Source organism: Mauremys mutica, chromosome 6, assembly GCF_020497125.1.
Source record: "Mauremys mutica isolate MM-2020 ecotype Southern chromosome 6, ASM2049712v1, whole genome shotgun sequence".
Taxonomy (NCBI): domain Eukaryota; kingdom Metazoa; phylum Chordata; order Testudines; family Geoemydidae; genus Mauremys; species Mauremys mutica.
In genome coordinates this window covers 116,984,263-117,009,809 of record NC_059077.1, presented here as the reverse complement: position 1 = coordinate 117,009,809, position 25,547 = coordinate 116,984,263, and the positions used below count along the sequence as shown (strand labels likewise).

The window sequence follows — 25,547 nt, the reverse complement described above, 5'->3', positions numbered from 1 at the left end:
TTAGCTGTGACACTCTGCGCAGAGGCCCGGCCTCCAGGAATATTCAGGGCCAGGAATGTCTGGAGCGGAATCTCTCCCCCGGCCCTGTCTGTTACGCTCCACGAGCATCCCCCACTTGCCACCCTCCTGGGGCCCCAGAGTGTTGCTGCCTGATTGAAAGCGGGCGGCTGCCCTGCCGCTCTGAGCTGCTCTCCCTCGCCTGCGCTTCCGGCTGCTGCTGCCTAAGGCGAGGCTACAGCGCAAGACCAGCATGAGTGGCTGGCTGAGGCAGTTGCTGCACCTGTGGTGGGGAGGAGGCGCACACATGATTGCCAGCCCTTCCCTACCGGGAGGTGACACTCGGATTTCTAGTCGGGAGACGTCTGGACCTCACTCGCCTGAGTAGCTGCTGGGGCTTTGGTGAGTGTCTGACCCCGTGATCTGCCTGCCCCCAGCCACTGCTCCTGCCCCATGCTGGGCAAGGGGCAGCCCCACTCCCACCCCCAGTGAGGCTACGGTGAGGGGTAGCAGCAGGGGAGGAGGTCATACAGGATGGCAGCTGCCCCCCTCCTCCCCACACCCACCACGGGGAAGTGAGGGGGCTTCCTGGACCTGAGAGGAGCCCTAGGAGCACATGCAGTACCAGTGGTGCAGGGTGAGTGTGCTGCTGGGGGCGGGAAGCACGGCCGGTGCAAGGATGTTTCACGCCCTAGGCGAAACTTCCACCTTGCGCCCTCCCCCGTCCCTGAGGCCCCCCCCCCGCGGCAGCTCCCCCCCTCCGCCCTGAGGCACCTCCCCCTGCAGCAGCTCCCCACCCCCCAATCAGCTTAGGCGCCGCAAGCCTGTGAGGCAGGAGAAGTGAAGCGGCCACGGTGCGCTCGGGGAGGAGGCAGGGCAGGGGTGAGCTGGGGAAGGAAGTTCCCCTGCGTGTCACACCCCTCCCCCTTACTTGCTGCAGGCGGCCCTTCCCATGCTCCCCTGCCCCAGCTCCCTCCGCCTAAATGCTGGTAGTGACCGGGGCGGCTGAAAATCCGTCCGCCACGGTTGCTGCTGAAGAAAATGCCGCCCCTCAAATCCTAGCGCCCTAGGTGACCGCCTAGGTCGCATTAATGGTTGCACCGGCCCTGGGGGGAAGAGGGGGGTCCCTCCCCCAGAGCTTGCTGCTACCAGTGATGGGGGGCTGGGGGGAGTCCTCCTCTCTGGCCTCAGCCAGGGGCAGCCTGCCGGCACCCCAAACTCCTCATCCCCAGCCCCTCCCCACTCCAGAACCCATGTCCCCAGCCAGAGCCCTCACCCCTCTGTACACCAGCCTTGAGCTCCCTCCAGCACCCCAAACCCCAGCCCAGACCCCACACCCAAACTCCCGCCCAGATCCTGCCCCCCAGACTCCCTCCCGCATCCCAACCCCTGCCCCAGGCCAGATCCTGCACCCCAACTCCCTCCCAGAGCCCATCCCCTGCACCCCAACTGCCTGCCCCAGCCCAGACCTCAACCACCTCCCACACCTCAACCCCCTGCCCCAACCCAGAGCCCAACCCCTCCCCCCTACCATACCCAAACTTCCTTCCTGACCCCTGGGGGGGAGGGGCACGACTTAGACCGATTCTGGGCACCACCAGAAATTATACAAACCTGCCGCTCCTGGCTCTGTGCACATTTCCCGGACCTGAAGAAAAGTGCTGTGTAAACTCTAAGGCAATGGTTTTCAAGCTTTTTTTCTGGTGACTCAGTTGAAGAAAATTGTTGATGCCCACGACCCAGCGGAGCTGAGGATAAGGCGTTTGGGGTGCGGGAAGGGGGTCAGGGCTCTGTGCTGGGGGTGCACAAGATAAAAAGACTTCCTTTAAAAAGTGGAAGTCAAATCCTAGTGAGGCAAATAGAAAGGAGCACAAACACTGCCAACTTAAGTGCAAGAGTGTAATAAGAAAAGCCAAAGAGGAGTTTGAAGAACGGCTAGCCAAAAACTCCAAAGGTAATAACAAAATGTTTTTTAAGTACATCAGAAGCAGGAAGCCTGCTAAACAACCAGTGGGGCCCCTTGATGATCAAAATTCAAAAGGAGCGCTTAAAGATGATAAAGTCATTGCGGAGAAACTAAATGGATTCTTTGCTTCAGTCTTCACGGCTGAGGATGTTAGGGAGATTCCCAAACCTGAGCTGGCTTTTGTAGGTGACAAATCTGAGGAACTGTCACAGATTGAAGTGTCACTAGAGGAGGTTTTGGAATTAATTGATAAACTCAACATTAACAAGTCACCGGGACCAGATGGCATTCACCCAAGAGTTCTGAAAGAACTCAAATGTGAAGTTGCGGAACTATTAACTAAGGTTTGTAACCTGTCCTTTAAATCGGCTTCGGTACCCAATGACTGGAAGTTAGCTAATGTAACGCCAATATTTAAAAAGGGCTCTAGGGGTGATCCCGGCAATTACAGACCGGTAAGTCTAACGTCGGTACCGGGCAAATTAGTTGAAACAATAGTAAAGAATAAAATTGTCAGACACAGAGAAAAACATAAACTCTTGAGCAATAGTCAACATGGTTTCTGTAAAGGGAAATCGTGTCTTACTAATCTATTAGAGTTCTTTGAAGGGGTCAACAAACATGTGGACAAGGGGGATCCGGTGGATATAGTGTACTTAGATTTCCAGAAAGCCTTTGACAAGGTCCCTCACCAAAGGCTCTTACGTAAATTAAGCTGTCATGGGATAAAAGGAAAGGTCCTTTCATGGATTGAGAACTGGTTAATGGACAGGGAACAAAGGGTAGGAATTAATGGTAAATTCTCAGAATGGAGAGGGGTAACTAGTGGTGTTCCCCAAGGGTCAGTCCTAGGACCAATCCTATTCAATTTATTCATAAATGATCTGGAGAAAGGGGTAAACAGTGAGGTGGCAAAGTTTGCAGATGATACTAAACTACTCAAGATAGTTAAGACCAAAGCAGATTGTGAAGAACTTCAAAAAGATCTCACAAAACTAAGTGATTGGGCAACAAAATGGCAAATGAAATTTAATGTGGATAAATGTAAAGTAATGCACATTGGAAAAAATAACCCCAACTATACATACAACATGATGGGGGCTAATTTAGCTACAACGAGTCAGGAAAAAGATCTTGGAGTTATCGTGGATAGTTCTCTGAAGATGTCCACGCAGTGTGCAGAGGCGGTCAAAAAAGCAAACAGGATGTTAGGAATCATTAAAAAGGGGATAGAGAATAAGACTGAGAATATATTATTGCCCTTATATAAATCCATGGTACGCCCACATCTCGAATACTGTGTACAGATGTGGTCTCCTCACCTCAAAAAAGATATTCTAGCACTAGAAAAGGTTCAGAAAAGAGCAACTAAAATGATTAGGGGTTTAGAGAGGGTCCCATATGAGGAAAGATTAAAGAGGCTAGGACTCTTCAGTTTGGAAAAGAGAAGACTAAGGGGGGACATGATAGAGGTATATAAAATCATGAGTGATGTTGAGAAAGTGGATAAGGAAAAGTTATTTACTTATTCCCATAATACAAGAACTAGGGGTCACCAAATGAAATTAATAGGCAGCAGGTTTAAAACAAATAAAAGGAAGTTCTTCTTCACGCAGCGCACAGTCAACTTGTGGATCTCCTTACCTGAGGAGGTTGTGAAGGCTAGGACTATAACAATGTTTAAAAGGGGACTGGATAAATTCATGGTGGCTAAGTCCATAAATGGCTATTAGCCAAGATGGGTAAGAATGGTGTCCCTAGCCTCTGTTCGTCAGAGGATGGAGATGGATGGCAGGAGAGAGATCACTTGATCGTTGCCTTTTAGGTTCACTCCCTCAGGGGCACCTGGCATTGGCCACTGTCGGTAGACAGATACTGGGCTAGATGGACCTTTGGTCTGACCCGGTACGGCCTTTCTTATGTTCTTATGTTCTTATGCAGGCTCAGGGGTGGGGCCAGGAATGAGGGGTTTGGGGTGTGGGAGGGGGCTCTGGGCTGGGGCAGGGTGTTGGGGTGTGGGAGGGGGTCAGGGTTCTGGGCTGGGGTTGCAGGCTCTGGAGTGGGGCCGGGGATAAGGGGTTTGGGGTGTGGGAAGGGGGTCAGGGTTCTGGGCTGGGGTTGCAGGCTCTGGAGTGGGGCCAGGGATAAGGGGTTTGGGGTGTGGGAAGGGGGTCAGAGCTCTGTGCTGGGGTGCAGGCTCAGGGGTGGGGCCAGGAATAAGGGGTTCTGGGTGTGGGAGGGGGCTCTGGGCTGGGGCAGGGGGTTGGGGTGCAGGAGGGGGTCCAGGACTCTGCGCTGGGGGTGCAGGCTCTGAGGTGGGGCTGAGGATGAGTGGTTTGGGGTGCAGGAAGGGGCTCCAGGTTTGGGGGGGCTCAGGGCTGGGGCAGAGGGTTGGGGCGTGGGCTTACCTCTGGCATCTCCCGCTCAGCAACGCAGCCGGGGTGCAGAGGCAGGCTTCTTGCCTATCCTGGTACCACAGACCGCGCTGTGCCCCGAATTCGGCCAGGCCCTATTCTGCCTTAGCCGGGCAGCATTGCCAACAGGATTTTTAAGTCCCCAGTTCTGGATTGTGACCCATGGTTTGAAAGCCACTGCTCTAAGTCCTTGCCTACACTACACTCACTCTCCCCCCCAGCACATACACTGGTTCTCTCTCTCCCATACACCCCCCACACACACACACAGAACACACACACCCCAGTGGTTTAATTACAACTGTACATTGGCATAATTTACATCAATAAAATGCTATAGTGTAGACAAGGCCTAATTCTTGTCTCTCTCACCAACAGAAGTTGGTCCAATAAGATTTTACCTCACCCACACAGTCTCTCTAATATCCTCGGACCGACACAGCTACAACAACACTGCATAAATCAAGAAAGACATTTATTCTGGAGAATATAGTGGTAACCTGGTGCATGACAGAAGAGCAACAGGGTTATGTCATAAAGGATCAGGTGGAGGAAGGAGCTTTTAAACAGCCAGGGAATGATCAGTGTACTTGAAATCCTGTCCAGAGTAGGCAAAGGGCAAGGAGGGGGTAATCTGACTGGATTACCAGCCAGAACAGGGAATTGCAGCTGTCTCCAACAGTGAAGGGGTTAACATTTCATTAGTCCTACTGGAATGTTAATGGACCATAGCAGAAATCCAGTGAGTCTAGCTGCAACAGGAGCTCAGTCCTTGGCTTTGTTGATATTTGTCTTAGTTATTTTTTCTCTCGTTTTTGGTCTCTCTCTCTGCCCCCCTCTCTCTCTGTCTCGTGTGGTCATGTTTGGTTTTAGGTGCCTTGTTTAATCCCACCCTCCTGGCCTGAGAGAGAGAAGGAGGAGGGAAACTGCAGGCGAGAAGTGAGCAACAAGATAAAATGGATAGCAGAGGCAAGAAGCGTGGAGGGTGGAATCCTGTGCTGCTAGGGAACATTGGACAGGAAAGCGGAGACACCCAGGATTTACATAAAGCCAGCGGCTCAGGTTTTCAGGATTACTAGCTCTTTCCTTCTCTACGTGCTGGGCAAGAATCCAGATGGGAAAACGGATAATTCCTTCTTCCTGTATTTTCCAGCCCAGCTTCTGTGCTATTTTTCCGTTATGGCTTTTGCTGCTATGGTGAGTTTGATTTTTGTTGTTTTTATACAGGGGTGCCAGGAGGCTTAATGATCTCAAAGGACCATTGATTTCTCAGATGAAAGGCACACTGCCTAGTCTGAAAACATTCTATTTTGCTCCTGCCCGCTGTACGGCTCCTGTGGGGGAGATTGTGCGGAGGGTTGGGGGAAAGGGGGAGGCAGAAACTTAATGGTTGCAAAAAGCTGTTTTCCTTGAATTAAGATATATATAGAGAGAGGGACTGTCGTTCTGGGAATGAACTGCAGTGCGTCCTGATCACTAGGGCAGGGGAAGAGGAGCTGTGGAAGCCCCTGCAGGGACAAGATGGATGGTTTGTGCTTGCTAGCAGGTTGGTGGCCAGGAGTGGTGTAAATGGATAGTGGTCAGGGCATGGGAGAACAAGCTTTCTGGATGAAAATGTAATGAAGATCTAGTGTAAGGAACAAGTGACAGCTTCCCAAAACGATTCCTTAAATCAGTCTGAGTGAACGTAGCCCGGATTTCCTAGTACAACATCCCTGCAAGGGGCTTTCTGCCTGTTGGCATCTAAATAACATCTGTGGCGCGAGGCGGGGAAGGGCTGACACTCCCTCCTCTTTGACCATCATCACCAAGGGAGCTGCCATTAATCCCAAGCGATCAGTGCTTTAAGGGTCACATCATGCTACCTGGCAACACTCCAGAAGGAGAAGGAAGCACTGGGAAAAACAAGGGCTGAAGTATGAGATGTTTAAAAACGGTTGCATTAGGAAGTTTGCAACCACAGTGATTGTATGGTAAAACATAGGGTATATTCTTAGTAACAGTGTGTGTGGGGAGGAGGGTGGGGGGAATATCTGTAAGCGGAACTATTGGTGAGGGCTCTCTCTAAAGTCACTGGGAAGATGGCTTCATGCACAACTTCTGAACTGCCATAAATGCACAGTAGTTCAACACCTCAACTAGCATTTGCTGGGAGAACAGGGGAACAAGCTGGTCCACTTTACCATTAGTCAAAGCCTGCTGCTTTGTTGCCTCTCAAATGTGTAAAATATGTGTGTCCACAATGTATTTTCCAGCTGCTCTATTTTTCCCATTCACCCTCCCTTACTAGCTGTAGGGATGGGCCTACATGGATCAGCGCTCTGCTCCAGAGCCAGTAGCATCATGTTTGCTGTCACTTCTTGCAGGGTGGCGGGGGTGGCACATGGTTTGTTTTATACTCAGGGAAAGGCTGCCCACAGAGCTCTGAATCCTTCTGAGTTGAGTACAAAGAAAATGACCTAATGCTGCTTAAGATTTTCAACTGTCTCATTCAAAATAGGTGGCTAATGTTTGCCTCTGAACACTGGCTGGAATCTGGATCCTCTGGTTCACACCTGCTACATTTGTTCTGTGCTGCTGATCTGTCCTGACTGGAAGCTTTCAGACTTATCAGCAATGGCCTTTGATCACAAGGAAGTGTGTGCCTGAGGCTGTTTTTAGATAACTGAGAGGCAATAAAGGTGCAGCCAGAGGTGAAAGTAAGCCAGTAAAGTTCCCCAGGCTGGCGATTTAAAGGGCCTGGGGCTCCCTGCAGAGGCCAAAGCCCCAGACCCTTTAAATCACCGCTGGAGCTCTGGACTACCCCAGGACTCCAGCAGCGGGGCTCGGGCAGCGATTTAAAGGGCCTGGGGCTCCCTGCCGCTGTAGTGGCGGCCAGAGCTCCAGTCCCTTTAAATCAACTCTGGGCCCTGGGGCTCCCAGCAGCCTCTGCAGCTGGTAGCTCTGGGGATGATTTAAAGGCCCCAGGGCTCCCAGCCACAGCCGGAGCCCCGGGGCCTTTAAATCTTGATTTAAAGGCCCCGCCTCTTCTGGTCGAGGCCACGCCCCTGCTCAGGACTCTGGCGTACCAGTAAGTCCTTTAGCTTACTTTCACCCCTGGGTGCAGCATTTCCTGAGTGGTGCCGTGATGACCCCATTCTACTGTTTTGCCCCCCAGCCCAACCACTCAAGGCAGGGGAATGGGGAGTTGTACTGCCATGCATGTGGCTAATGCAGAGGTTTTGCTAGTATTGAGTGTTAAATGCCCAGGATGTAGGGAGGTAGGAACAGCTCTTCACCTTGTGTGATCCTGGACAAGTCACTTCCCCTCTACACCCTTCTGATTCCCCTCCTACCTTTTGTCTGTCAGGTTTTGTCTATTTAGGCAGGAAGCTCTTCAGGGCAGGGCTTGTCTCTTCCTATATTTACGAACAGTGCCTAATACAAGGGGGCTCCGATCTCAGTCAGGGCCTCTAGTTGCTACATCATACAAACGACGATGATAACACCAGGGAGAGGAAGCCACCTGTAGGTCTGAAATTCCTGTAGTGCAGAGCAAATGATAGGAGGGCATCCATATGTGATTTGAGAATAAAAGGTGCATCTGTATTTATATTAAAAGTAGAGATGAGCCCATATCAACCTCCATGTTCCAGACTTGGGGAAGTTCCCAGGCCCTCTCTAATGAAAAGTCCTTGTATTCTTTTTATTCAGGACATGTCTACACTACAAAATTAAGTCGACTTAAGGTAGGTCGACCTACAGACACCGCAGTAATTAAATCGGTTCTTCGTGTCCACACTATGCTCCTTCTGCTGGCAGTATGCATCCTCACCAGGTGCGTTTACACCAACTGAAGTGGGACATTATGGGGCACTGAGAGCTGGAGCACCAGCCCTTTGGGATGGAGAGTCAGAGCCCCACTGCCTCCAATGTGCTAATCAGCAGAGCTAAGCCAGTATTGAGGAGCTTTTTGGCCAACAGCAAAGCAGATTAACTTCACCCCTGAAGCAAAGGCAGCAACGGGGAAGGAACTATAACTGAGTCATAATTCGGTGGTTGGGCTGCTCCTGGGATGGCATAGTTTACTCAGGGAAAATTGTAAGGGTAACCTCTGGCTACCACACCCATTTACTCTCACTTATTTAACAGCTTGACTCTGGTTTCATCTTCCTTTTTCGGTACTCTCTTTCAGTAAGCCTGTTCAAATAGAGGTAAACAAGGTTTAATTCTTCTCCATCAATCTCCATGCACTTGTCTAGGCTAAGAAACAAAGCCAGCTTGGACAAAGCACGGCCCTTTCTGACTGGTGTGGAAAATTACTGTCCCACTGTTGCAGACCAAGCCAAACAAGTTCAACACCTGCTATAAGCCAGCCTGGCCAATCGCTAACTCTAGCAGGGGTCAGTCATGCTTTAGGTTTGTCTACATCAGCATGACAACCATTTTCAAGCGTGGTTGAAGTGGATGGTGAGGAACAGAGAGCAGGGTGACAGCTGATAGCAGTCATTCACAGGCCACATTTAACTGACCAGTCTCTAGCTAAGATAGAGTGCTGCTGCCTCAGAGATATTTTAGTTCTTGTATTTGTAAATAGAGTTTTGCAGTGAAGGCCTAATTTGTTATAACAGCTTAGTTGTCACTTAGGCATCTAAATTAAATGGCCAGATTTTTCATGAGTGCATAGCACCCAACAGATACCATTACTCTCAGTGGGAGCAATTGGGTGCTGAGCTCTTCAGAAAGTCTGGCCCGAAAATGATCTCTCCTGACTAATCTCAAGCCTATCGGAATTTAGGGTGGGAATTGCTATACTAGGTCAGACCAGTAGTCCTCATAGTCCAGTATCTTGTCTCTAGCAATGCTTGAGACCCAAGGATCCAGCAGAACTTGAAACCCCTAGCTCAGGGGTGAGCAAACTTTTTGGCCTAGGGCCGCATCCCATTTCCAAAATTGTCTGGAGGGCTGGTTAGGGGAGGCTGTGCCTCCTCAAACAGCCAGGCGTGGCCCGGTCCTGCCCCCTATTCGACCCCTCCTGCTTCTCGCCCCTGATGGCCGCCCCCCCAGGACTCCTGCCCCATCCAACCCCCCCTGTTCCCTGTCTCCTGACAGCCCCTGGACCTCCCACCACCCCATCCAACCCCCCCTCCTTCCTGACTACCCCCTGGGGACCCCTGCCCCATCCAACCACCCCTTCTCCCTGTCCCCTGACCGCCCCCGGAACTCCTGCCCCTGACTGCCCCCTGCCGCCCCATCTAACCCCTCTCTCCTTCCTGACTCCCCCCCCCCACTCCTGCCCCCATTCAACACCCCCGTTCCCTGCCCTCTGACTGCCCCGACCCCTATCCACCTCCCTCCCCCTAACTCTCCCCCCAAACTCCCCTGCTCCCTTACTGCCCTGCCTGGAGCACCAGGACAGGCAGCCGCGCCGCCCAGCTGGACCCAGCCACCACACCATTGCGCAGCACAGAGCACTGGGTCAGGCCGTGGCTCTGCGGCTGCGCTGCCTGGCAAAAGCTCGCAGCCCACAGCTCAGAGCATTGCGCTGGTGGTGGGGCGAGCGGAGGCTTTGTGGGAGGGGGAACAGCAGGGGGTAGCCTCCTGGGCCAGGAGCTCAGGGGCCGGGCAGGAGGGTCCCGCGGGCCGGATGTGGGCTGCGGGCCGTAGTTTGCTCACCTCTGAGCTAGCTGATGGTGTAAAGTGGTACATGAAGTGGGAGAGAGAACAAAGGGAACTCTCTATTTTTCTTATGGGTTTAAGCTGGTCTGCCAGCAGGGACTTTGCAGGTGTAGCTGCAACTGTTTACCTCTAAAAGTTCTGTATATTTCAATGGGTTTTAACTACCTGAGTTCTGCTTAAATCGCCACACTAAAAACATCACCCCACAGCCAGAACTCGTCTGTCTCTAGCAAAGTGGGTTAGTAGTTAGGGCTGCTAGGCCCTGAGCCTGCAATTGAATCCCATGTAGGTGGACCTTGAAACTCCTGTGATGCCCAGGGGCTTGGTGGAGATGCAAGATTCTGCTCACATGGGTGTAATTGCAGGAGCAGGGCACAAGTCAGACTTTCCCATGAGACAACCACACATTGCTACACACCTCTGTAATCCCAACAGCTGATATTTCCATCACACCTTTTATCCTGAGGGTCTGCATATTATGAGCTGGGTGAAACCTTGTTTAAGTAGAGTTAAAACCTCACTAAGTTTGATAGGTGTGAACATAGCCTTCAGTTAACATAACAGTAAGGAAAAGCACTCACCTAAGACAAAAGGAGTACAGTAGAACCTCAGAGTTATGAACACCAGAGTTACAAAGTGACCAGTCAGCCACATACCTCATTTGGACAGTAGCAATGACAAAAACCAAAACAAACAACCCACAAAAAACAACACAAAAAAACCCAAGTACAGTACAGTACTGTGTTAAATGTAAACTATTAAATAAAAAGGGGGGGAGTTTAAAAAAAAAAGATTTGACAAGGTAAGGAAACTTTCTGTGCTTGCTCCATTTAAATTAAGATGGTTTTCTTCTGCATAGTAAAGTTTCAAAGCTGTATTAAGACAATGTTCAGTTGTAAACTTTTGAAAGAACAACCATAATGTTTTGTTCAGAGTTACAAACAACCTCCATTCCCAAGGTATGCGTAACTCTGAGTTTTTTACTATATGTGAACCTGCTCAGGAGCTTTTGCTGAATATTGTTTTGGGGCGGTTTGCATGTGGGCATGCGTGTAGGCAGAACAGAAAATAAACTAGGAGAGACCGGCAGAAGGAGCAGCTGATAGCACAGTGTCTGACCCTGGAAGAAGCATGAGGATAGGTTTTTGGGTCAGGAGCACAGGCGGAGAAGATTATTCTTGGTTCTGTTATCAAAAGAAGTTGTTTCTTACTATTTGATTCCTACTGTGTTCAGAGACACAGGACTCTGTACATTCTGTGTAAATAAGCAAACTGCATCAGAGAAATACCAGTCTGTCACCAATTTCTACTCCTACCTGGAACGTGCCCAGGGCCCCAAACTTTGGCTAGCTGCTTGGGTCAAAAAGGAGTAACAATATGGTTCACAAAGAGAGCTCATCAGGAAGTGTGGTCACTTTCAGGTGAAACTCTAAAGCAGTGACTTTGGAGAACAGGTTTTGTTATGGTAGGAGGGGAATGGAAGAATAGCTTTTCCAATGAACACATTTTAGGGTGGCAGAGTGGGATTACCCAAGGTGCCATTTAATGGTAAAGGACTAGATTGTGGCCTTGTTTTACATGAGCACGTAGTGGGAAGTAAGGAATCCCTCTGTTGTGGTGACCATATCTGGGCTCCCCACGGAGCAGGCGTGGAGGCGGCAGAACCATGGCTGTCCACCCCTCCACATCAACACTGAGGAGAATATGCTGCACCCTGAAGAGGGGTGTTACATATGTCTTCCTTCCTCCACCCCCCAGCACAACCGCAGTCCTGCTAGGCAGGGTGTCTCTGAGCTACCACAGGGGCAGTATGGATGCTTTACTCCCCCCTGACTTCAGGCTGTGCCTGAGTGGCACAATGTAGTTCAGAGTAAATGGGGATACGATAAATACAGGAAGGGGATTTGATTTGTACGCAGTGCCACATCTCTGGAAGGATGTGGAGTCCTTGTACATACAGCCATTGTACCTGGGGGAGGGTTTAAAAAAAATTACAAAATCCAGTCATGCCCTGGATAAATATTTTACTGAAAATGCATTTAAAGTCCACCACAAATATCTCTAAAATCTCAAGAGAGATTACATAGAGAACTGTAAAAACAGTATTTCAGTGAGAACATTGATAACACATCTGAAAAATGGGGGTAATGCCAAAATATGAAGCATTCTAATAAGTAGAGACGAGCCTGAAATGAGAGTCTACATCTGGGTTCATGCCTGAGAGTGGGACCAGAACCAGCCTCTAAAAAGTGCGGACTCCAACAACCCTGAACTTTGGGAACTGTCCATTTAAGCGGTTCCACTCACCATTGTAGCGCCCCCTGGCTGGTGGGGGGGGGGAATGTCCTTCATTTCTAGCACCCCAGTTGACCACTTCTTTGGCTCTGCAATGGCCTATTTCTGTCTTCCTCTTTCATGGCCTCTTTCTATGTAGTCCTCCCTGACCCTTTCCCAGCTGGGGACATTACTGGTAATTAAGCCACCAGATCAGGATCTGCTGGGGGGTAACTGCTAAGTAACAGGTAAGGCGGAGGCTGACTTTCCTTAAAGGGCCTGCTAACCTTTGGCAGGCCATTCTAGAGATGATGGGGCCGGTCTAGTTCTCTTGGCCCCTGTGACTTCAGTCCCCCCACCCCCATCTCTCTACATACCCAGGAAACCGCCTCTCTGCTCCCATCTGGCTGTGCTCCAGTCCCACAAGTTGTGGTGCTTCCCCTCCTTCTTCACCTGTTTATGTCTCGGTGTCCCTTCTACTCCTGCTATGTGAACAGGAAGTCAGTAGATGGAGCCACAACACAACTTTCCAGGCCAGGAGAAAGACAGGGAATTGCAAGCATCTCTGCGGTGACTTCGATCTGGGGATGGTACCCCGATGAATGGCTGTGTGTGTATAGCAAGGATCCAAGACAGCGAGACCCTATGCCAGGGCACAGGTCTCAGGGTACCTCTGATTCACCAAACTGTGTTCCATCCAAGCATCTGATGAGCTGGCAGCCAGTCCTGCATTCCTCTCTCTCCCAAATAGTTCAAAGATGCCTTTCCTGAAAGGTGGGTGAAGAACAGGTGGCATCCGCTTCCTGCTCTTTCCTGCCTCAGACAGGCCACCCTCAGATAATGATCATCTTTGGGGGCAGGGACCTGCTCAGACAGGGATTACCTAGCACCCAAGTATGTGTTCCTGAAAACTACAGAGCCAGAACAGCTTGCTGCGGGCCCACAGCTCCTCCAGCGCTGGCTTCCAGTTTGTTCGGTGGAGGGAGCCTGATTTCCTTCTTCTACTCTGAGAATGTTAATGCCACCATTGACTGTGCGCCCCACCCACAGACGCGGGACCTGATCCTGCAGGGCCTTGCAGACACAAGCAGCCCTGCTGATATCAATGGGCCCACACCCATGTACTTGTGCGAGTGAGGCTTTGCAGCATCCGGCCCTTCATGTGTTGTACCAATATAATAAAAACCAGCAGGATCTTATTAAGAGGGATAAGGCAAAGATGCCACATTTATTGTAAATACCATAACAAAACAAAAGACAATGTTTTTCTACTTATTTCTATCACTACTTATTCCTTATACACACACACACATATTCATTCACACAATCATTCATTCAGGTTCTGTATAGATGTTATAGTTACCAGCCTAGATGTTGCTCATGCCAAGTTACTGGCCAGGTACCTTGGTCATGAGGATGGAGCCGAGTCTGTGTCAGATGCATCTGATGCTCCTGGAGGTTGGTATCAGAACCATAGACTCAAAGTCCTTATTCTTTAGAGTCCAGTTTTATAGGGATTTTTCCCTATGTTAGTTCATAGGAGTTGCTTCATTCTGCTGTTGCTAAATCAATCAGCAGATGGCTGGCTCCATGTTATTAGATGTTTTGTTTTTCCTTCCTTTGAGGTGTGGTGGGTGGATTCCAGTTTGCCCTCCGGGGGGTCATCTGATTGATCCCACTTGACACCTTCTTCAGCCGACACTGAATTCTTCAGGCTGGTGACTCCCTAACCATTCAGTCACATACATTCTTTATCTTAATCACATCTATTTCACTGTCTCTTTACTTTTTGGGGTGTTACCAATTTATGTGAGACTCCCTGTCTTTTAACAAGCAAAGATAAAGTGAGATGAAAACTTACAGAGGGTGGGGGTCTCTATCTATACACTATAACAGCTACTGTTTTGACTTACTTAGAGTTAATTAATGTTTAACAAGTTTTATACAAAGTATTTCTTTGAGCTTAACAAGTTTTATACCAAGTATCTCTTTGAGCAGGCTTTACACAGACACAGCTGGTGGCTTGCAGGTTAGAGGCTAAATGCTGGGAATCACAAATTTACTTCTAACATAAACCTTAAGTTATAAAGTATCAATTAACAATAAATTATTTCTAACAATAAATCATTTTTCATATAAACCATGTTCATTTTTCATATAAACCATGTTCAATATAAACCTTCTTTAATATCCCTACATAATCCCCCTTTTGACACTACGATATACATATACTCGTTAGTGTCACTTTCTATGTAACCTGTTTAAAAGAAGGTACTGTGAGGCAACATGGGTTTGTGATTTCAATCTATTGTACATTGTTTTTATCCAAAAGCACATGCTAAACATTTCAATAATACAAATACAATTTAATACTAAGACAACTATCAAGGGATGTAGCATTACTGATAAGATGCCAGTAGTGGTTGGGGACCATTCAGAGAATATATCATACCAGTGGTAGGTTGTAATTTGACATTGCATTTACATTTATTTACTGGGGGGGGGGGCTGATAACACTCTGCCCCTTGATCTATGATTATTACAGTAGTTGTTGTCATGGTAGGGCACAGGTGATCTGTTGTAAACAAACCAAACAATTATAACCAGGTGAATATAACTAAAACCATTACAATTGACTAAACACCAGATATAACCTAAACACAAATCCAAACAATTATAGTTATTATAATTGGGAATACAATAAAACCATAAGCATTACAATAATTGGGTACATTGACACATAAGATGAGGCCCAAGTTTGATGCTGCAATAGCCATCAAACAATAAAAGTTACTGAGGTCAGGACCTCCTTAAGCACACACAACAAATAAGATTTTGTTGGAGGACCACAGTTGTCATGCAAGGTTAAGCTGATTTGGACTTAAGCTAACATTTATTTGCTAAAATGTTGCAGAATTCCCTATTTTTAACAGTTGTACTTAAGAGGTTTTTGGGGACCTGAAAGATGGGGCCCTGCAATTATGGGCCAAGGTCTTACAGGTTATGGGGACCCAAGAACTACCCTTTAGGACTTGGGGAAGTAGAACCAGAGTGTATAGAGAAAAGTGTGGAAAACCTAACAAAAAATAAACCTGATGCACTGGGGACCAAAGTCTTTTGGACACAAGTGGTGACTGATAAGTTGGATGGACATAGGGGAAGTAGAGAGGAAAAGACATTTGCTCTGTCTAGTGTAGTATTTTTTTTTTTTTTGGACCCAATGCTAGCACAGGACACCACTAGAGACAGACACAGAACATGCAACAGAGAACATGCAACACAGAACACTGAACACAGACTTTGTCGCGACACTATAACCATGGTATTTTATAACTCTTCAGCTGGTACCAGCTTTCCTGATGTTTTGGTTTTAGAGCCTGAAAGATAAAAGCTTAAAAATAAATTAGCACAGTGCTTCCACATGGCAGACCCTGCTTAGTCTCTGCCACAGTGTGTTTGGTACTTGGGGCTGCACAAATGCTAATTATGTGGTGTAAAAAAAACAAATTATTTTAAAATCCCCAGCCACTTTGCCATGGCCTGGAGGTCTGAGGCAGAAGCAAGCACTGTTGTTACTGTTGCAACTGTTGCAATGGCATTCTGCCCCTGGGAGGAGGAATCTACCCAAATATTCCCCTTCCCACTCTCCAGAGGGGTCCCAAAAACCTGCCCCTTCTGGGGTCTCAAATGTTCCTTCTTCTGATGTTACTGCTGTTGTAGGATTTGAGAGTGCTGTTTTAACTCTCTGTACCCAACCTTAAGGGCATCTAACTGGGTTTGAGTACTACATACATTTTTATTTCTCTGCTTTTGCAGCAGAGGCTTGAAAATCTTGATGCAGTTTTTTTTTTGTTTTTACATTTTCCCAACAGTTGTGAACAACAACCAACCACAACAAAAAAAACCCAAACTGATAAATATTAAGCACTATAGCCCCTAATTCCTAAAAGAGCAGCTTACAATGGTTGTTTTACATATTTTCTTCCCATGTTTTTTGGGGGTCCCAAGCCTCTTTTTCCCAATGAGCCATTACTTTCCAATTTTCTACCCCTTTTTTCAATTGGGATAGTTTTTCTTTTAGAGGTATTTTCTCCTCTTTACAGGCTGCTAGGTGGAGGTAGCTGTCATTACAAGCCTTCCACAGCAGCCAGATCCCTGTAGCATCTCTTTTTACTGCATTTAGGGGTTTGCATATAAGGATATATTGGGCCAATCTATCCTCTAGGTTCAAAATGGTGCAGACTTCTGCAAGGGCTTGTTCAGTCCAAGGACTGTGCCCATATCTTTGGAGAATTTTCTGAAAAGGCGTTATCTCTTTAATAAAAGGTGAGGTAGAAGCTACTTTTGACTTCATTTCTTCCTCTGGGACTGTTTTCCCTTGCCTTTTCTTAAACATTTTAAATTTTGTTCAGCGAGCAGCACTGTCTGGTCCCTGGGACCCTCTTGTTGCTCCTGATATATATATATGTATATTTCTTTTTCTGCTACCTTCACGGAGGCCAACAGATTTAGTTAACAATTTTCCTACTACCCACACGGGGGCCAGCAGTTTTTGTTAACAATTTTACTTTTCCTACTACCCACCCGGGGGCCAGCAGTTTTTGTTAACAATATTTTCTTTTCCTACTACCCACCCGGGGGCCAGCAGGTTTTGTTAACAATCTTATGAGCTCTTTATTTTCCTGCTACCCACACGGGGGCCAGCAGTTTTGGTTAACCAAGAATAGAACCGTGCTCTGTAGAGCCAGTTGTGTGCACACAGATTGGTTTACAATAAGTGAGGCAAAAATACCATAATCCCCCTTCCGCATTCTCCACCAAAATGTTATACCAATATAATAAAAACCAGCAGGATCTTATTAAGAGGGATAAGGCAAAGATGCCACATTTATTGTAAATACCATAACAAAACAAAAGACAATGTTTTTCTACTTATTTCTATCACTACTTATTCCTTATACACACACACACATATTCATTCACACAATCACTCATTCAGGTTCTGTATAGATGTTATAGTTACCAGCCTAGATGTTGCTCATGCCAAGTTACTGGCCAGGTACCTTGGTCATGAGAATGGAGCCGAGTCTGTGTCAGATGCATCTGATGCTCCTGGAGGTTGGTATCAGAACCATAGACTCAAAGTCCTTATTCTTTAGAGTCCAGTTTTATAGGGATTTTTCCCTATGTTAGTTCATAGGAGTTGCTTCATTCTGCTGTTGCTAAATCAATCAGCAGATGGCTGGCTCCATGTTATTAGATGTTTTGTTTTTCCTTCCTTTGAGGTGTGGTGGGTGGATTCCAGTTTGCCCTCCGGGGGGTCATCTGATTGATCCCACTTGACACCTTCTTCAGCTGACACTGAATTCTTCAGGCTGGTGACTCCCTAACCATTCAGTCACATACATTCTTTATCTTAATCACATCTATTTCACTGTCTCTTTACTTTTTGGGGTGTTACCAATTTATGTGAGACTCCCTGTCTTTTAACAAGCAAAGATAAAGTGAGATGAAAACTTACAGAGGGTGGGGGTCTCTATCTATACACTATAACAGCTACTGTTTTGACTTACTTAGAGTTAATTAATGTTTAGCAAGTTTTATACAAAGTATTTCTTTGAGCTTAACAAGTTTTATACCAAGTATCTCTTTGAGCAGGCTTTACACAGACACAGCTGGTGGCTTGCAGGTTAGAGGCTAAATGCTGGGAATCACAAATTTACTTCTAACATAAACCTTAAGTTATAAAGTATCAATTAACAATAAATTATTTCTAACAATAAATCATTTTTCATATAAACCATGTTCATTTTTCATATAAACCATGTTCAATATAAACCTTCTTTAATATCCCTACACATGCAAGTGCTCCCTTCACCGCTGTGCCTGACAAACTGAGGAGCAGGGGAAGTACATTCACCAAATTAGCCCAAGATAGCTTCAGAAGTGGATCTCAAGTCCCTAGGGTCCTTGGGCTTTCAGGTCCTCATGCCCTGAGGACCCTGGGCCCCTATGCAGAACAGCAGTACAACTCTCTGCTCTAATACCCTTGCAAAGCTCATACATTCAGCACAATAGGTTATACATAAAACAATACCCGGTTATCAGAGAAGGGAAGAACCGCCAATGAAGAAATCAGCCAGAGTCCCTGCAGGTCCACCTCCCGGTCTATGCACTGTCACGAGTTATGGAGTGACATAGCACTGTAATGTCATTGTCTAGCCAGGAGTTCTTGACTATCCTACAGCGAGAGGGAGCATGGTGTGAAACACAGCCAGAGAAAACAAACAGAGGTGGGATAAATCCATCATAGTTTGCACTTATACCAATATAAGGCCTTTCATCTAAGGATGGTAAAGTGCTGTTCATGCTGCCGGAAGTAACCATCTTCACAGTAAGCACTGCAAATCCCATCACGCTGGCTGGAGTCACAACGTGGTCCCAGAATTAGGCCCGTTGTGTGCTCAGTAACAACTGGCCCATCCCTATAGTGACTGACCGATCCCTGTCAGACTTTCTGGCAGCCAGCATCCTCACCTCTAACCCCACTTTCTTCTGGGATGGGCAAGTGCTACCAAGCCCTGTCTCCTCCAAAACTACGCATCAAAGTTCAGCTAGCACCTTCTGCTGCTCACAGGGCACTGCTGCTTCCTGGGCAAAGTCATTCAGCCTCCAAGATTCTGGTGCCCATCCCCAGGAGGAAAAAGGAAGATCAGTGTGTATGGAAACTGGTACCATAGCCTGTCTGTGATGGGGAGCTAGATGACCATGAAACCAATGCTCCTGTAGCATCTCACAGCAGGGCCTGAACAAATGAGGGAACAACACTAATTAACAGAAGGGTGCAAAAGGGCCCCCAGCATCAAGCCTCAAGCAGAACGTTAGTTACATCACATGGCAAGAATGTGAGTAACAGAAGTTAGACCTGGGAGGTTAACTGAGATTTAACAATTGGTGAGAGGAGAAGATAGCAAACAGTGCAGCAGCCCCAGCAGGAAGTCCTGAACTGGAAAAGAGAGCTGTGGTACAGAGAATTAGGCTAACAGGAAGCAGGAAAAAGGCAGAGTCAAAGAGAAGAGTATCAGAGAAGGAAAGCCAGTTAAAGGACAGAGAAGGAAAGTATAAAGACGTGTCAAAAGGACAATTAGAAAGGAAAATTACTGCTACGCACTGAGCAGCTATATGTGCTAATGTAACCCATGTGCCTAATAGGGAGATCTCTCTTTAAGAGACCCACTGTGGGGAGGTAGGAGTGAATTGTGCCTGGGTCACTGTTGCTAGGCAGATTAAGCACTCCACATCCAGAAGCTTCAGGAATTGAGTGTGGAGGGTAGTGTTGGGTCTGCTCCAATAGGTTCCCTGTTGCAGGGGTCAGATTGTGTGAGTTGGGAGAAGCTGAGCCAGGAGCAGGCTGGTGTCCCTAACTCTGGAGCACTTTGCAGCAGGTTAGTGATATTGTTACCCTCCAACGGGGAAGCCGGGCAATGCTAATTATAGCCAGGGGGCATTGGGAGGGAAAAACAACCACCTCTATTTTAATTGTAGGCTTTGTGGTTTTGATTTGGGCCCAACTGTTCTAGTTAAATTGTCTCAACTAGTGCGATTCAGCAACTTTTCTTTAAACGTAGCAATGGGGAAAGAGTCATTTCTATTTTGCTAGTCTCAGTTTTGTATGTTCTTGTAACAGGGTTTTGTTTAAATCTATACCGGTCACTGAATGGTTGGTTAATCAGTCAGCTGACCGGCTAGCAGTGATTTCAGCAGTGGAAGCATCTGCCTGGATACCAGCGGAAGGTGCCTACAAGCCAGGGGAGGGAAGATGTTGTTTTAGACTCAGCAGATTGATAGGTTTGGTGATCAAAGACTCTAACTGAGACTTAGGTGAACAAAACCTAAGCTTTGGGGAACTTTCAGTTTCTTCTCACTGTGTTTCTGTGGGGACTGAACTGGTCAGATTTTAATTTGTTTTCTTTATTTATGTTTATATATAACTGAAAGTAATGTCTGTGAATGATAAAATAGGCATGTTATGCTGTAAACATTAGATTATTTGTTTCTTTACCATAAGATTGGACAAATGTATTTAATTAAATTCATTTCTTTAGTTCCTTTTGGGAGTTGAACGTGGGGAGGTTGACCCTGTGCAATCCTTGCTGAAAATCCTTAGAGCCTGATCTCTGGGTCTCCAGCTACTTTTCTATGGGAGTTGGGTTTTTTTAGGCACTGGAGAAGGGCAATGAAGTGAACTATAGCCCACCCAAAGGTTACACTAACTTTGTGTAAACTAGGTGCATTGAGACAGTTAATAGTGGGCTAGTGGCAGCCCAGAAGAGGGGGGCAGAGTAGATGGACATACTAATTTTTAGGGAGTTAGAGGGGGTTGGTTGGTTCAGCTTTGATTTCAGATGCTTAATGCAAACTCTTAATTCTAAATCTGAGTTAACTGTTCAATCAGAAGATACATCCAGTTGCTCCTGAGTCTTCATCTATAATAGCACTTTTGTCGGTAAAACTTTTTCCCCCTGACCGACGTAAGTTTTGCCAACAAAAGTGCCGGTGTGCACAGCACTGTATTGGCGGGAGATGCTCCCCTACTGACATAGCTGCTGCCACTCATTGGGGTGGTTTAATTATGCCAATGGGAGAGCTCTCTCCCGCCAATGTAGAGCAGCTCCACGGGACACCGTACAGTGGCGCAGCTGCAGCGGTGTACAACTGTGCCGCTATAAGGTCTGCAGTGTAGACATAGCTTGAGAGGCTTGATCTGCCTCTTTAAAGTGGTCCAGAAAGAGGGAGCAACCTGAGAGTAGGGGATCGTAATTGCATTATTTAATAGAAGGAGGGGGAGATTCATGGTTATGTGCCTGAGCCTGGTTCAGACATTCCTTTACTGCCATCAGACTCCACAATGCACTGAGCCTCACAGCACCCCAGAGAAGCAAAGAATAAAACAGGCATACGTACTTGTGAAATCACGACCTACAGAAGAGAAGTACATGTTTCTATCTGGACCGGAAGTATGGTCTCCTGGTTACCGCACTGGGCTGGGACTCTGGAGATTTGGGTTTAGATCTTGGCTCTGCCACACACTCACCCTGTGACCTTGACCAAGTCATGTAATTTCTCTGTGCCTCAGTTCCTCATCTAGACAATAGGGTTAATAATGCATTCTTCCACTGAGACTGAGTTGTCTACTTAGATTGCAAGCTCTTTGAGGCAGACACAGGTATATGTAGAGCACCCAATACAGTAGGGTCCCAATCTCAGTTGGGGCCTCTACGTGCTTCCATAATAATAATGTTACTAACAAGATCAGAATCCCCAGCAGTCTCATGGGACTCTCTAGCCATGGCGTGTGATGTAGTAGCCCCAATGAGCTCAGCGACTCAGGATGGACCCCTGGGCTCCTTCGTAAGTCACCCTATTATTTCTTATGCTGTCCCAGTATGGGACCCATTGAGCATGATGCCCAGGGACCTTTTCCCACTGCTGCTTCAGTGGCATGGCATTAATTTCCCCACAAGCTCGTCACAGATTTTTGCTCTCACCAGATTGTTAGGCCTGGAAATTCTTCCTTTGATACTGGTTGATTTGTGCATATTTTTAAATGTTTCCTTCTTTCCCTGTAGGTTGGCTGCATTGGTTGGGCCTCACTTATGTTGCACCACTGATGGCTTGCGACTCCAAACAGAAGCAGAGGAGTGAATGAACTGGGGCATGAGCACAGGGGGGCCACACCCTGTATCCAGCAGCCATGCTCTTCCGAGGACTGCGGCTCTATGGGAAGTGGTGCCGTTTTTCCAGTCCCATTATTCAGTTCCTTACCTTAACTGTGGTGACATTCGGCGTGTTGGCTCCCTTGATTTGCCACCGGCTCCTCCACTCCTATTTTTACATACGCCGCTGGCATTTGAACCCCATGAGCGAGGAGTTCCTGAAGCAGAACCAGGAGGATGGCCAGACTGCCCTCCGTTACTTTGAGGACCTGCGGACTCCTAACTCCTCGGAGATCTCAGGTGACAAGACCCTCAGACCATGGCTGCTCATCACCATCGTCACCGTGCAGAGGCGGAATGAGTTCCACTACGTCCTGCAGGTAGCTTCCCGCTTCCACCGCCTCCTCCAGCAGTGTGGCCCTCGCTGCCAGAGCTACCAGGTCTTTATCTGTAACGTGGAGCAGGACCCGGGCAACCACCAGGATGCCAGGCTGTTGGGTAACTTCTTTGCCATGGTCAGCCGCTACAAAAACTGGGAGGACCCCGATGCCGCAGTGAACCAGTTTGAGAAAGAGAAGCGGGACTATGCATTCTGCATGGAGCAGTCGCTGTTGGCCTACAATCCAGAGTACATCCTTCTGGTGGAAGACGATGCTGTTCCCGAAGAGGAGATATTTCCCCTCCTGCAGCACCTGCTGTTGGAACGGCTCTCAAAGCCACACCTCAAAGATGCCCTCTACCTGAAGTTGTACCATCCCGAGCGGCTTCAGCGCTATATTAACCCAGAGCCCATGAGGATCCTGGAGTGGCTCGGCCTGGGCATGTTTCTGGGCCCCCTGCTGAGCTTTGCATACTCCTGGGTGTCTGGCCGCCCAAGCCTTACCTGGCCCATTGTCCTGTTCTTTGCCTTGTACAGCATGGCACTAGCAGAGCTGGTGGGTCGCCACTACCTGCTGGAGCTGCGCCGGCTGGCCCCTGTGCTCTACAACGTGGTGCCAGTCACCGAGTGCTGCATGCCCGCCATGGTGTTCTCCGCCTCTTCCGCCCGCCGTGTCTTAGGTTACCTTCAGGAGCTGCACTGCCGTCCGGGCTTTGCCAAGGACACTGCACTCTACTCCCTGTTGCGCACCAAGGATGAGAGGGCCTACGTGGTGGAGCCCAATCTGGTCAGGCACGTGGGGATGTTTTCCAGCCTCAGGCCAAATAACATCCCTAAACTACTGTGACCCACCGAGAAATGCCTTTATGGAAAAACTGGGAGCCAAGGGAGCCTTGTCCTTGGACAGACATATCAGGTGTGACTCCAGAGGTCATGCCAGTTGCAACTGTGCTCAGAACTACCAACGCCACCTTGTGGAGGGAAAGGAACTTTAAAAAAAAGTTTACGGAAACCTATAGCTACATTATTTATTTTATATTGAAGAAGTGAAAGGAGGGTGGAGTATTTCAGGGAAGGGGAAGGTTTGCTACTATCCTTAGTCATTTTTGGGGGGAGACCCCAATACGCGCGCACACACGCACACACACAGGCCATTTGCATGTGCCTCCTACAGCACTGTCCAACAAACCAGTCTCTGGTATCACAGACCCAAGACAGTCCGCTGATGTTTGAGATCTCCTTTGTCTTTTTAGCCCCATGCGCGCCCGCCCCCGCACTTGTCCTTCCTTACCTACAGTGGCCCTGTCTCAATTCCCTCCACATTAGTCAATGCCACTCCTGTGGTCACATATCTCTCAGTCTCAAGATACTGGAAATGCCAGCCAGGGTGAGTGCATCAGGCACAAGCTGACCTAGGAGGAAGTATGGAGCTGGAGAATAGCCCTTGTTTCCCCCAAACTTCTCCATATATTACCCCGATGATCTATTTTATCCTCAAATAAAAACATGAAGAGACCTTTACAAGAGGCGTGATGCATATAATGAGCCCCTTACCCCACATTCTGCACATGATTCTGGGAACACGTTTCATGCTGCTTCAGCACCTCCGGGTCTTCTCCTTTGTGGGTTACACGCCTCTTTCCCCCAAAGCTCTCCTTTCACCTTGGAGCAGAGGATCTGAAACACAGAGTCCATGTTGTTAGGATACAGATATTCAGGCCTGTCTGCAAAGGCCTATACTTTAAGAATTTAGGTGTATTCTTATCACTTAGCTAGTTATGGAGATATAAAAGAAAGAATCAAAAATCACTGTCTGTCTGTGTAAGGGCCTTCTCTTACTGTGACAGTGTGAGGCCCTGTTTAGTCACATTGAAATAAGGCAGTCTGGGGCTGTTAGGAAGGTGATCCGATCTATCACCTCCAGAGAAAGGAAAGAGCCTAGAAGATGTAAAAGGAAATTTAGTTCGATAGCATCCTGTCTGGCAAGAACTCACTTATCAATAGACACAGCTGGAAAACCCTTATGTCTGTATAGCTGTAGTTGTGAAATCCTCACTTCTGTATTGTTTTGTATGTTTATTTGCATGGTCTCTGTCTGGTTCTGTGATTGTTTCTGTCTGTTGTATAATTAATTTTGCTGGGTGTAAACCAATTAAGGAGGTGGGATATAATTGGTTAAATAACCATGTTACGATATGTTAGAATTGGTTAGTTAAATTTCAGTAAAATGATTGGTTAAGGTACAGCTAAGCAGAATTCAAGTTTTACTATATAGTCTGCAGTCAATCAGGAAGTGGAGGGGGGGAATGGGAACAGGGACTGGGGCTGGGAGAATTGGGATCATGTTTTGCTAAAGGGGGAAATGGGAACAGGGGATGGGAACAGAAACAGGGACACAGGCAAGGCTCTGTGGTGTCAGAGCTGGGAAGGGGGACACTAAGGAAGGAAACTGGAATCAGGCTTTCTGGAAGTTCACCCCAATGAACATGGAATCTGTTCATGTGCGAAGGACCAGGGAAGTGAGAGGGTGAAGGAATAAGCCCCCTAACACATGTTCTTCAGCCTGGGTCCCCTATGGAGCCAAGAACACTAAAACCAAACCACCTCCCGCTTGCTGTATGTGGCTTGGATTCGCTGGCCCATGCACATACTCACACACAGCCTCACATTCCTCGGAACAACCTTTGAGATTGCACATACAGCTACCTCTCACTGGTGAGGAAGAACAGATTCCCCATTTAGGCCCTGATCCTGTATCACCGGGAGCTCACTTGCTAACTTTATTGAGTGCAAGCCCTTAAAACTGGCCCTAGATGGGTTGCCACCTATCCTGATTTTCCATGGATTCCACCTGCAGCATAGAGAAGCTCCAGTTTGCTTTGGGCAGCCCAATGAATGATCCAGCATGATCATGTTTTTTACAGGAAAGGTGAAGGAACAGTTGCAGCAGCATGGTGTCACGGTACACTTATCTTGCCTCAACTTGCAGTTAGATATAGCTGACAGCTGCAGAAGACACAGTTCACTGCTCCTACCATGAATCGCTGGGCATGGTCAGATGAGCAAGTTTCAGTAATGTGTCATATTGAAGGAGCCACTTCTAAATACACATGTTAAATAACTAATTTTCTGATCCAACTGGC

The 25,547-nt window shown here is 47.7% G+C and overlaps 1 protein-coding gene across 7 annotated transcripts; it reads left to right on the top strand.

Moving 5' to 3' along the window:
• Window positions 1–322: 322 nt before the first annotated feature.
• PGAP4 (post-GPI attachment to proteins GalNAc transferase 4) lies at window positions 323–24,219 on the top strand. Of its 7 annotated transcripts, XM_045021361.1 has the most exons (3): window positions 323–399; window positions 5,251–5,574; window positions 21,939–24,219. In XM_045021361.1, the coding sequence occupies exon 3, from the start codon at window positions 22,064–22,066 to the stop codon at window positions 23,249–23,251; it is 1,188 nt and encodes a 395-aa protein (XP_044877296.1). In that variant the 5' UTR covers window positions 323–399; window positions 5,251–5,574; window positions 21,939–22,063; the 3' UTR covers window positions 23,252–24,219. The 7 variants fall into 7 exon arrangements, with proteins under 7 accessions (XP_044877296.1, XP_044877298.1, XP_044877295.1 ...); XM_045021363.1 differs by lacking the exon at window positions 5,251–5,574 and having other exon boundaries at window positions 334–399; XM_045021360.1 differs by lacking the exon at window positions 323–399 and having other exon boundaries at window positions 5,219–5,574.
• The last annotated feature ends 1,328 nt before the right edge of the window (window positions 24,220–25,547 follow it).